We start from the raw sequence: 12,934 nt of genomic DNA, 5'->3' as shown, positions 1-12,934 counted from the left end.
GTGGTTTAGAGCGAGGTTGTTGTTGTGTTTCTTCCCCCCGTCATTTTTAAAGTTGGATGATTATCTACCACCGCCACTCACGCGACTGTCTTGTTTCGACAGTGCCATGGGTTATTTGGTTCCGTCTAATCAAAGGTGGTGGATCCCAAAATGGGATAAAATACAATAAACTCGAACCTGTGATAATCAATCATCATATCGCCACAGTCCCGCGCCTCCTCAAACGCGCATCAACAAACGGGAAAAGGGAACCAAACACGCGACTGACTACTTGCTAATTCATCTAACTTTGTCTCTGATTACTTCTTGATCTCTGTCTCCAACTCAACATACAACAGAGCAGTGACCGCTCACACAATATGCCGCCTACAGCTTACCTCGCTCCTCCTAGACCCGTGTCGCTGCATGTCATCCTCGATGCAAGCACATCAAAGTCTGCTACACCGTCATTGGATTTACAATGGGAGCCATTCCAGCGACATGTCGAAGCTTTCCTCAATGCGGTATGTGATCATCGTCAGCTTCTTCGAGACTCTTACACTCGGATGAGACACCAAGCTGATAGAGCTCGCTCGCGCTTCCTAGATCGACGCATATACTCTGGCTGCCAAGACAGAGATAGCAGCTCGAGCGACCGACCATGTTGCTGCTGTCCGAGATCTGAAAGCGGAGACGGAAGAGATGGAGAGGAGAATACAACATGAGCGAGAGAGGGAAGGGGACATGTTAGCGAGTGAGTAAGCACTGTATGGAATATCACAGGCAAGCACTTGCTGATACCCGTTTTTCAGCTCTTGACTTTGAACGACACACTCTCGCCGACCTGACCTCATCGCTCTCTCATCTTCAATCAAATCTCGCAAAGACGAAAGAACAATCAGCTTCCCTCGAATCAGAGCTGCAAGCGCTGAGAAAGGAGGTCAGGACTGAACAGACAGAGAAAGAGAGACAAGGGAGGGTATTGAACGAGATGAGAGATAGGGATGGGTGGGAATTGAACGAGTTGGAAGAAGCTATGGGATGGAAGGTCGAAGGGATCAAGGGTGTGTGATATTTTCTTCCCGCTGTCTTTAGACTGTAGACACTCAGTGTACTGACTACCATCCTCATGTCACAGAGGACGTCCTTCTCATGCGATTCACATTGATTGATCCAACGGACCCTAACAAGGAATTCTGCATTCTGGTCGATGTGTCCAAACAGGATTACTCGGGTAAGCTCAGTGAGATCCTTTTTAAGGGATGCACATGAGACTGATTATTTCGTTGTTTTGGCAGTGCCTAATTGCGATCCACCATTCCCAACTCTACCAGAGCTCGTCCGTCAGCTCAACAGCGACCGAGATCTTTTCGCGTTCATCAAACGAGGTATGTGCAAGCGCACCATGTGTCGTCCGTGTTTGTGCCGAGGCTGATGAGATCCTTCTGCAGTTCGAAAGGCTTTCCGAGCACTCATACCCAATCCACCCAACCCGTCTACCAAATTTGACGATCTGTCTGGTCCAGGTCTTGGACTGAGAACGCCCGCTTTGGGCAGCAGAACGTTGTCGGCATCCACACCCGCGCGTCCAAGTACAGTGACGGATGGGTCAGCTTTGGAAGGGTTGACACTGGGGAAGTAGGGAAATGCAGGTGCGAGTCTCGGACGTGTCTGTATAATTTGGGATTATTGCAGCTGGTTGAAAAGACGACTGTGATGCACGGGTTGTATCTATACCGAAAGTGGCGAGTGCAGTGTGATCTATGATTGGACAGCAATGTCGAAGCACTGTACGAGCGAGCGCTGCACATATTTGGCTTGGACGTGTGTACAAATCGCATCTGCAATTCTGTATCAAGTACACACAGCTGACTCCCGTGTCTCCCTCACGCTGCATCGCCACCTTTCCCTCCGTCCTTCATGTCGTGAAACCATATCCACGGTTATGATCTCCGGTGACTGTATGGGCTCACATGCTGTAAGCTCCTCCTGACACGATCTTTGGTTACAGAATCTCTTCAACGGGGTAACTAGGTCCGATCTGCTGCAGACGGGAGCCACCAGTCAATCATTAGTACGTAGAAGTACATGTCCGACCTCGAATGGACTCACGGTGCTTGTATGTATCTTGTGATTTTTCACATTATCTTTTTGATCATCGCTCCTCACCAACGTCGAATAAGTGACCGTATCATCGCTCATCTCCACATCAAGCTCCGCGTCATGATAGCCAGGACGATTATCTTCTCTGTCGGTACCGATCGTGTCCACACTCACACTCGAGGATGAGGAACCGTAGCTGGCTTCGACCGAACTTTGCCCCTCAAGAACGACAACGACATCATCGTCGTCATCATCACCATCACCATCATTCACCCCTTGTAGACGTTGCGACGAGGAGAACGATGGTCCCAGTTCGGGCTCAACCAACTGGACATCTTTCAATTCGTTGATATCGTCTTCACCAGTGTCCATATCAGATCCACCAGAACCAGAAGCGAAAGCGGACGAGATAGTCGATAGACCGGCACGACCGTGACCGAATGTATCGATATCGTCTTCCGATTGATGAACTTGCGATGGTGAATTCGGACTTGGGAATTTCTCCGATCGTTGTCTGCTTCCTGGACCTCTTTCCAGTGTTCTTCCCCTGACCTTGTCTTCTTCTTCTTCTTCGTCACTCACATCTTTCCCTTTCAACATGGTTGCTACGTTCATATCGTCACGTGTCGAGTGAGAGATTAAGCCCTCATCATGCTCAATCTCCACTTCGTCCCCCAGTCCCACCAATATCCCAATCTCCACCTCCCCATCCTCTTCCTGCTGCTGCTGCTGCTGTTGTTGTTGTTGTTGAGTCAGTGTCGGGAGATGATGTTGCCATCCACCCATCATATACGCCTCAAAAGCCTCTTTGACCCGATCGCAATACGCGTTCAGTCTCTCCGTTCCTATCCGTTCACATGCCACCCGTCGTACCCGTGAGGCATGACGATGTATTCGGTCGGCTTGAGTGGGGTTGGGCGACGTGGCGAGCGGGTGAGAGAGACAGTGTATCTCGGAGATCACGAGGAGTTCGAGGAAGTGGCGGTCCTGTGTGGGGGGCGGTTGAGCGTTCATCCGGTCATTCATCGAATACAATTTGCGGCGACATGGGAGGACGAAAGCACGAGTAAAGACGGTCAAAGTAGGGCGACGGCACGCAAGATAGCAGGTAAGATAGATAAGCGATTGACGTGATAGATATGATCTGGGTGAGTACACGCATGCGATCTATTCAGCCCCGGCCCCACTCACCAGAGTGGGATACCATCCACGACCTTGACGAAGTGGCGCTTCTGTCTTCTCCCATTTCCGCCACCTGCACCACAATTCGGATAACGTCAGCACGATGCCACAGCCGTCTGCCTGCAATCGTCTCAGATGATCACGCCTAATGACGATGTCGAAACATGGTGTCAATTCACAACTATTGCACTCACATATCTGCGTCAGGTAGAACTTCCTGCAAATCCACGCAAGAACCGTACTCAGATCAGCCCGGATCATCTAGCATATTGACCCAATCGCCCCGTGCGCTTGATGACACTCACCGCCATGACAGCTTGCTGTCTCACTTCTTCTCCATAAGCCATATCGTACATATCGTCAATTGATTCTTTTCTTCTCAATGGTGGACCAGAGTATACAGCCTTTACTTGATCCTGTGCTTGTTTTCTGTTTTCGTGATCGTTTTCACCGCTCGTGTCAAGCTTTTGTTTCTTCGTCTCTCGATCGTTGTCTTGATCGTTCTCCTTCTCGTCCTCTGCCTCGTTCGTAGCACTAGTAATAGCCTTTTTGTCCACTTCTTCCTGGGTCAAGCCTTGTGCTTGATTTTGCGCCCGGGCCTGCAGAGTGTAACCAAACAAACAGATGGCCAATCCGTCTTCTAGCAGTTGTTGATCTTTGTCTCTCTCTTGGACAATCGTGCTCGTGCTCGTGCTCGTGCTCGTTTTTGGTTTCGCTTTGGTCAGTTGTGAGATTGGGGATAGAACAGGTTTCAATAGTGATGATGAGTGGGATTGGCTGAATCTCATTGACTGAACAGATGAGAGATGATCAAATCATCCGCACTCGCACTCGCAAATCAGAGGCAAACAAGCAGGAAGATTTTAACAGTAGCAGTGACTCTTTTGGGTCAGTTATTTTGGGTTGGTTTCGTATCGTCGTGATCTATGAGAAATGCAGTGAGTTATGTAGACAGCCTTCCATCTACCGCATCTAGCAGCGTGACGAGGCGAAATTGTCCTTTCGTTTTCGTTTTCGTTTGGGCAAGGTATCACCCAGCGAGTCGAAGGTGGGGAACGACATACCGGCGGCCTGCGTGAGACTCTGGCCTATATACGTCTGTATCTTGCTCTTCGTATGACTGCGGCTGGAGGGATAGGGAGTTGGATGTGAATGGTTTCCAGAGGGGTTGGAAGGGGTCACGACCTCAAAGGTTGTCCATGTACAGTCACATCAGTCTAGAAGTGGCAGTAGCCCAGGGTGGAGAGACGAAAGGAGGGGAATGAAAGGTAGGTTGTGGGTTTTGTCCCCCATTGGTGGGTAAGCAAGTGGGAGACAGGGTGGAAGAGCTAAAGGAAGGCAATACGAGTGAGGTGAGGGGTTCCCTGGATCGTGCACGATTGTGCCGTCTTCAGAGCGAGATTGGAGGAGCGTCGAGCAGATGGGAAGTAACTAACGACATTCGGGCAGAAGACCGTCTTGAAACGCGTTTCAGGCGGTAATTGTGTACGTTGGTTGGCAACGCCTTCATTCTAATCTTGACTTTTAGGTGAGAAGAGACAGCTCTGAGGAGAAACGTCATAGCATTGCGATAGACAGGGAGGATTGATCGATAGTCTTCGCTAGGTGGCATGTCGTCCATATCTCGAGACCATGCAAGGATGTCCTTGAACCTCGAACCTCAATCATCCCCCTCATATTCAATATCACCATCAAAGTTCACTCTCCCTTTCCTGATTTTCTCCCCTTTGGCCGCTAGGAGATCTTCGACAGTCTTGAGTTTTCCACCTTCGAGACTTTCCTATGATCGATAGCGATCAACGGATCAGCGCTTGCTCTTGTCCCTACCGGAAGACAAAGAGTGTGCTCACTTTGAACCATCCTATGTGATCTGCTATCAAGTGTCTAAGAAGATGAGTATATCAGCAAGGATCTGAGGCTCGTGGGTGGACAGTATTGGCAAGGGAATCACACCCCGCCCGCTTCTTCGGTCCTGGCTCTATCGCTCTCTGTCCCGCCCATTCGTCTTGGATCATACCATCCTAAATTGCCCAGCGAGGAATGGCAGCTCACCTGTTCTTGCACTCTGGACATTGTACCAAGACCAATCCTTTCGTATAAGCCCTCTTCGAGAACTCGTGTGTGGATCGATGTCCACATCCATCAGCCGTACATGTGAACGTCATCTGTCTACGAAGGGGGGGAAGAGAATACGTCAGCTTGGATAAAGTTGACTTATGCCCCACCTTTCATGTATGAGCTCCGCAAGGTCTTGAAGCTCTAGATATCACACAGAGAGAGACAGAACCAGACTCACAATCTCGGTTCAATCTGCGCTATCTTCTGAGGTCTCGCAACCTTCCCTTCCTCAGGAGCTTCTATCCTTGCACTTTCCGGCGATACAGAAGAAGAGTTCCACCGTCTGCTGCTGATGACGAGTCGCTCGGTATCTATCCGTCCACTCCTACAGGCTGATAGGACTGGACGAGAAGTCGGTCGAAGAAGCTGTTTGGTCGATGAGGAAGCGAGGGGTGAAGATGTGCGTGATAATGCTTGGACAGAGCGGAGCAGGGCAGGACGGAAGACTGTTGTCATGATGAGACGATATGGTGCTTCTCTCGATGTGACAGTCGATAGCAAATTGATGGAATTTCTCAGGTGAGTTGCAGTGATAGATTGACGAAAGTCAAAAGTGGAGTCTGTCAATCGCTCGCTCGCTCGGAAGTTATCGTAAATACATACACACCACTTTCAGACTTTTCTTTGCCACCCAACGTCCAAGTCCGTCTTCCTATCATACATCCCTCATTCGTGAATTACCTACGAACACTTGACAAACAACATGCACGCTCCCCTAGGTGCTCCTGAACGACAACTGGGTGAGTTCTGGCTCGTAGACCGCTGGGACGGAATCGACACTGATGTATAGTGCTATTGTGCTGTCGTCTCGTCTCGTCTCGTCTCGTTATCCCGAATCACTCTTTCTCCTTATCATACAATCGGACAATGTATCTCTTCTGTCCAAACCATTCTCGTCGAACAACCACTATCACCATGACTCTCAACGAACGACGGACCAAATCGACACATTCACTCTTCGCTGCCTGCTTATGACCGCCATCGTCGTCACCCGTCCGCAGCATGCTCCGAACTCATCTCGGCTCTCGAACAATGTCATGCGAGAGGGATGCTGTACAAGCTCGCAGGGGGTTGTAACGACCAGAAGTCCGCCTTGGTCCTTTGTCTACGACAAGAAGTGAGTCAAGCGAGCGAGGACCGAAGACCTCGGATCGAGGGAGCGTATTTTACGCAGAATACCTTCAGTCGAAGACCCCCCTTTTTCGCCTTTCCGTGGAGTGGAGTGTGGTTTCACCCGCGGAAGATCACGACGTATGAGGTTGAGGAGAGCTCATACTGAGATGATGCTGGATTCTGCGCAGCGCCTAGATCGAACGTCAAGAAATCGGGAAGAAGCAAAAGCTCGAACGGCCAAGAAGAAGGAGGTGTGGGCCGCTCTCGAGAGGGAGAAGCAGGAGGAGGGGTTGTACAGTAGGTGCAAGTAAAGGTTTGGGTGTATGACAGCTGGGAAGGAGGGGGCGACGCTTCAGCTTGAGAGTGAGGGCCTGGACCGTAGCCCGAGTCTGACTGAGATTGGGAAGGGGGAGTCTAGATGGTCAGACGAAATTAGTTGGAAGAAGGTGCGTTCATTGCTGTGTACAACTCATCCCTGCGGTCTCTCCGAATGCACGTCATCATCACTTCCTCCATATCTGTCGCACTCTTGCTCCATGCCTTTCGCCGTTTCAACTGACACAAAGGTGTTTAGACGACATATACCACAAAATCACTTCGATACCACCACATCACACACCTCTCTTTCGTATCATTTTCAAGGGATGCATCTATATATACTACGGATCATCTCTCACTCCAAGTCAGAGCGATCCGGATTGTCCTTGTGTCCAAATTCTCCAACAGCTTCGGTGGGCCAATGGAGAGACCACACCGCGCGGACCACATAAAACCACTACCTCTCTCTCATATGCTACAGTTCATCGTCTCGGCAGCAACCGCTACTTCATCTTTTCAAATTCGTTCAGATCATTCATCTCCATCGCACAAACTCAATCTAGAGGAGAGCTTGCAGACCGAAAACTGCCGCACTCAAGGCACCTGCCATCCACAAGCCCATACCGCTTGCAGTCTTCTCACCCGCTGATTTCGAGCTCGAGCTTGAGCCGGAACCGGATCCGGATCCGGAAGATGTAGTACCATTGGCACAGACAGCACCCTTCTGCGAGCTGGCGATCAACACGACTGGCAATCCTTGTTTAATGGTCACAGCGAGGTTTCCGGAACCGTCCGTAGTCAATTCGTTACATGATACAGCGTCGACGACCTTGGTGTTGCTCGCCCATCCTGATGCAGACGAGGGCACGGTGACAGACGCATCGGCAGCGGAAGAGCCGGAGGTAGAGAGGACAGAAATGAGTGGCGCTTTGTTGACCAGCAAAGCGGTGTTGGAGAGGGTAGAGACGTTCATCTAGCGGAGCAAGCGGAGTCAGCATGAATATTTCACGACGGAGTTGAGAGTCTAGCCTAAAGACGCACTTGGTTGGTGTAGAACGAGCTTGAAGCATTACCCGCCGCTGAACGAGCAGCATTGAGGGAGGCGAAGAACTTGTACATATCCGAGTTGGTGTCGTAGGAAGTGGTCCACAACGGCTCCCGGTTGTCCGGGTCGTTGCCGCCCTTGAAGCCAGCTTCACTACCGTAATAGACGTAAGGGATACCGTCAGACACGTGAGGATAGGCATGAGCGTTTTTGATCAACTACCAAGCAGTACAGTCAGCGTCGTCCTACGCCCCTTCTCGTATTCAGGCTACTCACAGAAGTGTCGGCAACGTAGCTCTCGAATCGAGGGTTGTCGTGGTTATTCAAGAAACTGCCCAACAAAGTAGGGTCATTGAAGGAGCTCTTGACGGTAGATACCATGGTGGTCAGTTCTTGCAGGTTCTGGTTCGTACCGTTGAAAGCTCGAACGAGAGGGTAGTAGACGGGGTAGTTGAAAGGGTTGACTTGAGCGTTGTTTTGGTAAGGACCAACATAAGCGGCATCACCTTGCAAGACTTCTCCTTGGTTGAAAACGCCAGCAGCATTGACGAAGTCAGGCCAGAAAGCTTGCGAGATGTGCTTGACGGTGTCGATTCGGATTGCGTCAACAGTGTAGTTTGAAACGAGCTGGGTAATCCAGGTGTCCCAATACTGTTTGACCGTGTTGCTCTCCGTGTTGAGATCGGGAAGGGCGACGGAGCTGTCACCGAGCCAACATTGCTCGACCATAGTCTGATTAGAGTAATCGGTGATCCAGCAGAATGGGTGGAAGTCGTCTTGGGCGCTGAAAGGACCGTACGCTGCGGAAGGTGTGAAAGTCGAAGAAGAAGTCGCAGCGACGTGGTTCACGACGACATCCACCATGAGGTACATCCCCTTGTTATGCAGAGCGGTACTCAATGCCCTGAGTTCATCGGCAGTACCAAAGTTGGAGTTGAGAGTGTTTGGGTCCAGAGTCCAGTAGCCATGATAAGATTCTCCTTCACCAGTGGTCCCGCCAATGTTAGAGACGACCGGTGAAATCCAAACAGTGTCGAAGCCCATACCGGAGATGTAGTCGAGTTCACTGGCGATAGCAGACCATGTTCCGCCACAGTAGGTGCGGTCGGCGACGTTACAGGTCGTGGTGACGGAGGAGTTTCGGGCAAATCGATCAGTGATCACCTGGTACACAGATTTTGATCTCATTGCTGAAGCATCGAGAGCGAGGGCGGAAGGAATAAAGGCGGACAGAAGGGGGAATAGTGAAAGTGCTTGTGCTGAGGTGAACATTGTCGCGGAGATCGATTTTGAAGCTTAGTGGGATGGTAGAAGATAAAGAATGCTTCTTAAAAGCAGAACCCGGTTGCTTTCCTATGCTGACGTGAATAGTCGAGTTTGCCGGAGTGCAAGACGGAGTCGTCGAAAGGATCGAGAAGAAAGGATGTCTCCTTGCAGTGCAATGTATATGTGGCTTGTGTGGCTATAATGACAGCAGAGATGGGTCAGTGTGGTCATGTACCGCGTTGTTTGTCGTCTACACAGCCAGAGGTGGGTTATGTGAGACCAGTACGGCAATATATACTCACCAATTCAGAGAGAGCGGATTGATGATTCAGCCAGGCCTAGATTGAATTTCGTAGAAAGCGACAGTGTGCGCGCAAGTGAATGAGTGTGTGTGTGTGTGTGTGTGTGTGTGGTATCAGTGATCGTCGTCGTCTATCTATCTTTCTTATGTACGGATGAGTCGATCGTTGTAAGAAGTCCAAGTGAAGGGAAAAGCACAAATAACAACAAACACTCCTCGAGTTGACTATGGTTGCTCGTACTGCTTTTCTTTGAATCGGATCCAAAAATCTTTACCTGCACAGCATATCAGAAGTCTTTCGAGAATTAGCATTTGTCGTACACCTCCACATTCCTCACCCTACACGCCATCGAGCGCCCCCCTTTTTACCTCCTCCTGCACGCGCACACGCACACGCACCGACGCGATGTTGATTTTATTTCTGGTCTCTCTTCAGGGACACATAAGCCTAATTAGAAGATGGGAAATAAAGAAGATCCCACAGAGAAAGAGGGTGAAAAGGTTCCATGCTAGCTAGGCCCTGCCCCTGAGATTGGGAACGTAGGGCTATGCATCGCACATGCCCGCACTACTCACTACTACTGCTGTCTGCCCGATAGCCGGTAGCCGATCGAGACGATGATGTAGCCTATGAGGGCTTGATTTCAAAAGCGATGAAAGGCTCGTCTGGACAAGAGGTATTTGTATTTACATTCTGGAACTGGGGTGCTCTCTAACAAGTCTCGGTTGTAATCAAGATTTGTATACCCGAGGACAGATCGCTAATCAGAACACCGCGGCCGATTACAAAATGGTGCAAAGGGGTACACTGCGGAGTCGATTTGCGGACGCGTCGATGGTCTATATGTGGCAATTGTGAACTGACTACGAGATGCGCGATGATCCAGAGAGCTGAAGCTAAACACGGAGGCATACTTGACCGGATTACTCGAAATCAACAGAAGCCGCCGGTCCGACCATTATGCTGTTTGGACATCCAGAAAACGCGCCGTGGCCTCCGCTCGATTCGATGCAGATACAATTCTCACAGACAAGTCTTGAGACATCAGATTGATAAGCGTGTTGATCGCCTGTCGTGCGCGACATGATTTCACACTTGGCATTTAAAGGCGCAATGGCAGGATAGTGTGAGAATAAGACAGCTTGACTTGGTCGAGCGAAGAGTGAATTCACGCAATGACAACGTGACGAGCGGTATCATTAGCCTGGACGCCACAACGACCATTCTGTCCAACCTGCACCATCGCTAAGACATCATCGCATATCGTTTAGAGCATTGCTATGGACCAAAGGCCAGACGACTACAGCACATCGCACATGGAACGTGGCTAGTGGGCGGTTGCTGTCCTCTGACCCAGTTCCCATAGCACTCACAAGAAGCTGGGGTATTCTGAGCTCTGCCCATCGCTCAGTGTCAACAGTCATGACCAACACGCAGGCCGACGTCCCCCTTGGAGAGCCCCCTCTCTGTGTCTCATATCCACATATCTTGGCAGAGGTTCAAGTACCGCTTATTAGCCTCCCCGCATTCAAGCCGGCGGCCGCCACCCATTTCGAATTGGGTCCCCACATCCCCGTGTCCTAATTCTCAAATACAAATCAAGGAAGATCTTACCCTTTGTGGCAACTTCCCCATCTTGGACTCAGGGCCGACCGAGGACCGAGGTTGCAGGTCGTTGTTGGCTGGGGAAACGGGGATGGGATCGCATCCACTTACTTGGTCAGCAGGATACGACTTGTGGGTTATATAGACACTCACAACTCTGCCCTTTCTCTCTTCTACTTCTGCTCCCGACATACCACAGCTGAAACACTGCCATCATCTGTATCTCTGCATAAAGCAACATCAGTCAACTGACTCGAAAGATCACGGCACACCTACGCGAAAAGAAACCTCCTTTGATCATCGCTCCACACTCCCGCAACGCTGCATCGACTCCCCCAACACTTTGTATCAACCGCACAGTCATACTCCAAACGTGGATCCTCCGACCAATCTCTCGACGCCTTACCGATCCTAGTCATAGCCTAGCCGCACACACCGCAGGATCAACGAGCTCAGTATGTCGGGCTTCCAGACGTCTTCGTCGAAACCTCGCTGACACGTGCGTTCGCGCTCGCCCCCCTTCAGCCATGTCCGCGCCCATCCCAATCAACCAATCCACCACCACCCCACCTCACCAGACCCACCCGACCTTGTCCGCTCTTCCACTTCCATCCACCACGCCCACCTCTGCCATGTCCGTTTCTCCTCAGACGCCCTTCTTCCCACCTCCCGGTTTACCGGCTTCGACCACGCCATCCCAGCCTTCTTCCATCTTCAAGTGGGCAGCATCACTCGGCAAGTCACCTTCCCCTCCCACTCAGCCCAGGAACTTCGAATGGTCAGAGGGATACAACGGGAACGCTCTTGGGGCTCATGTCGAGGATCACGAGCATGAGCATGATTCTTTCGAATTCGGTGATTTTAACGATATAAAATCGAGGAGCTGGGGTATGGGCCGAAGGACCATGTCCATGAGTGCCAGCGTGGGTGTCGCAGGACAGAGCGGGATCGCTGCAATGCTCAAGAATGGCGGTGGGTCAGCACGAGAAGCAGTCCCTGCGCAGAACTCGGGGCAAGCGGGGCTGGGTGTGGGGTCTGTGCCCTGTGGCGGGGTCATGGCGGACAAAGTCGCAAAGGGTCAAGGCGTTCTCAGGAGATTGAGCTTGAGCGGATCCGCCTATAGAGTGAGTCGAGTCGTACCTCATCCCAGATGACTACATTATATGATGCTGATGTATCAAATCCTTGCTAGCCACCATTCATGTCTCCACCACTACAGAGCTCGGCTCTCCCTCCTTCGCCGCCTGCCGTAGCTGCTACTACCACCATCCCACCTCCATCTGCATCCACTCCCACCGGACTAGCAGGAGAAACAACCGTTCAACGAGCTGTCACTCTAGGTGCTACTTCGAAGTCGAGGGGTAGGCGATTCTCGGAGAACGGTACGAGGAAGAGAGGTGTTTCTCCAGTGAGTGATCATGCCGTCTTCCATTACAGCTTGGATTACGCTTCGGCCGCAGTCCGGAGCAGCTTTTCTGGTCGCCTCATGTCAATCTCGGTTGATGTTGACCTCTGTTCTTCGCAGATGGGAGAGAGGCTGCTTCGAGACCATGGGCACTTCTAGAGGCTTCGTAATAAACGCGACTGCTGATTTCAGATCGTGTTCGATTCAGATCTCCCAATTTTGCTGCACATCGGCCGCATCTCGTAAGCTATCATGGCATCAAATCCCGACATAGACTGTATCCCTCAAAGTCAATAGCGACATCTTGTATATCCGAACCAAACACAACGAAAACTACGAAGCGTCTGATAGAACGAGTGAAATTCAAGTACAAACAGCAAACCCGGGAGAAAAACGGAAGACTACGAGGAAGTCGAAAGATCCAATGTACCGAGGGTCAATGCTTGTGCGCCAGCAGGAGAAGGTGGACCTTGGTGCCTGCAATGTACATCGCCATAG

The 12,934-nt window shown here is 50.9% G+C and overlaps 5 protein-coding genes across 5 annotated transcripts; 2 read left to right on the top strand and 3 right to left on the bottom strand.

The window, feature by feature from the left end:
* Nucleotides 1-359: 359 nt before the first annotated feature.
* On the top strand, nucleotides 360-1,621 carry IAR55_003529 (uncharacterized protein; the record flags this gene model as incomplete). The annotated part of the gene is made up of 6 exons (XM_066946636.1): nucleotides 360-503; nucleotides 586-733; nucleotides 792-1,043; nucleotides 1,118-1,213; nucleotides 1,278-1,367; nucleotides 1,431-1,621. 6 exons carry the CDS (start codon nucleotides 360-362, stop codon nucleotides 1,619-1,621), a joined length of 921 nt encoding a protein of 306 aa, XP_066803028.1.
* A 363-nt stretch (nucleotides 1,622-1,984) lies between these two features.
* Nucleotides 1,985-4,052, bottom strand: IAR55_003528 (uncharacterized protein; the record flags this gene model as incomplete). The annotated part of the gene is made up of 5 exons (XM_066946635.1): nucleotides 1,985-2,023; nucleotides 2,092-3,069; nucleotides 3,274-3,337; nucleotides 3,459-3,481; nucleotides 3,570-4,052. 5 exons carry the CDS (start codon nucleotides 4,050-4,052, stop codon nucleotides 1,985-1,987), a joined length of 1,587 nt encoding a protein of 528 aa, XP_066803027.1.
* Nucleotides 4,053-4,924: 872 nt separating this feature from the next.
* On the bottom strand, nucleotides 4,925-5,838 carry IAR55_003527 (uncharacterized protein; the record flags this gene model as incomplete). Its single annotated transcript, XM_066946634.1, has 4 exons — nucleotides 4,925-5,044; nucleotides 5,115-5,148; nucleotides 5,317-5,433; nucleotides 5,561-5,838. 4 exons carry the CDS (start codon nucleotides 5,836-5,838, stop codon nucleotides 4,925-4,927), a joined length of 549 nt encoding a protein of 182 aa, XP_066803026.1.
* A 1,534-nt stretch (nucleotides 5,839-7,372) lies between these two features.
* IAR55_003526 (uncharacterized protein) lies at nucleotides 7,373-9,130 on the bottom strand (the record flags this gene model as incomplete). The annotated part of the gene is made up of 3 exons (XM_066946633.1): nucleotides 7,373-7,786; nucleotides 7,855-8,076; nucleotides 8,135-9,130. 3 exons carry the CDS (start codon nucleotides 9,128-9,130, stop codon nucleotides 7,373-7,375), a joined length of 1,632 nt encoding a protein of 543 aa, XP_066803025.1.
* A 2,428-nt stretch (nucleotides 9,131-11,558) lies between these two features.
* Nucleotides 11,559-12,595, top strand: IAR55_003525 (uncharacterized protein; the record flags this gene model as incomplete). The annotated part of the gene is made up of 3 exons (XM_066946632.1): nucleotides 11,559-12,155; nucleotides 12,224-12,439; nucleotides 12,557-12,595. 3 exons carry the CDS (start codon nucleotides 11,559-11,561, stop codon nucleotides 12,593-12,595), a joined length of 852 nt encoding a protein of 283 aa, XP_066803024.1.
* Between the last annotated feature and the right edge of the window lie 339 nt (nucleotides 12,596-12,934).

The sequence above is a fragment of the Kwoniella newhampshirensis genome, chromosome 6, assembly GCF_039105145.1.
Source record: "Kwoniella newhampshirensis strain CBS 13917 chromosome 6, whole genome shotgun sequence".
NCBI lineage: Eukaryota > Fungi > Basidiomycota > Tremellomycetes > Tremellales > Cryptococcaceae > Kwoniella > Kwoniella newhampshirensis.
Note: the sequence above shows the minus strand (reverse complement) of the source record. Positions and strands in the feature narration are given on the sequence as shown.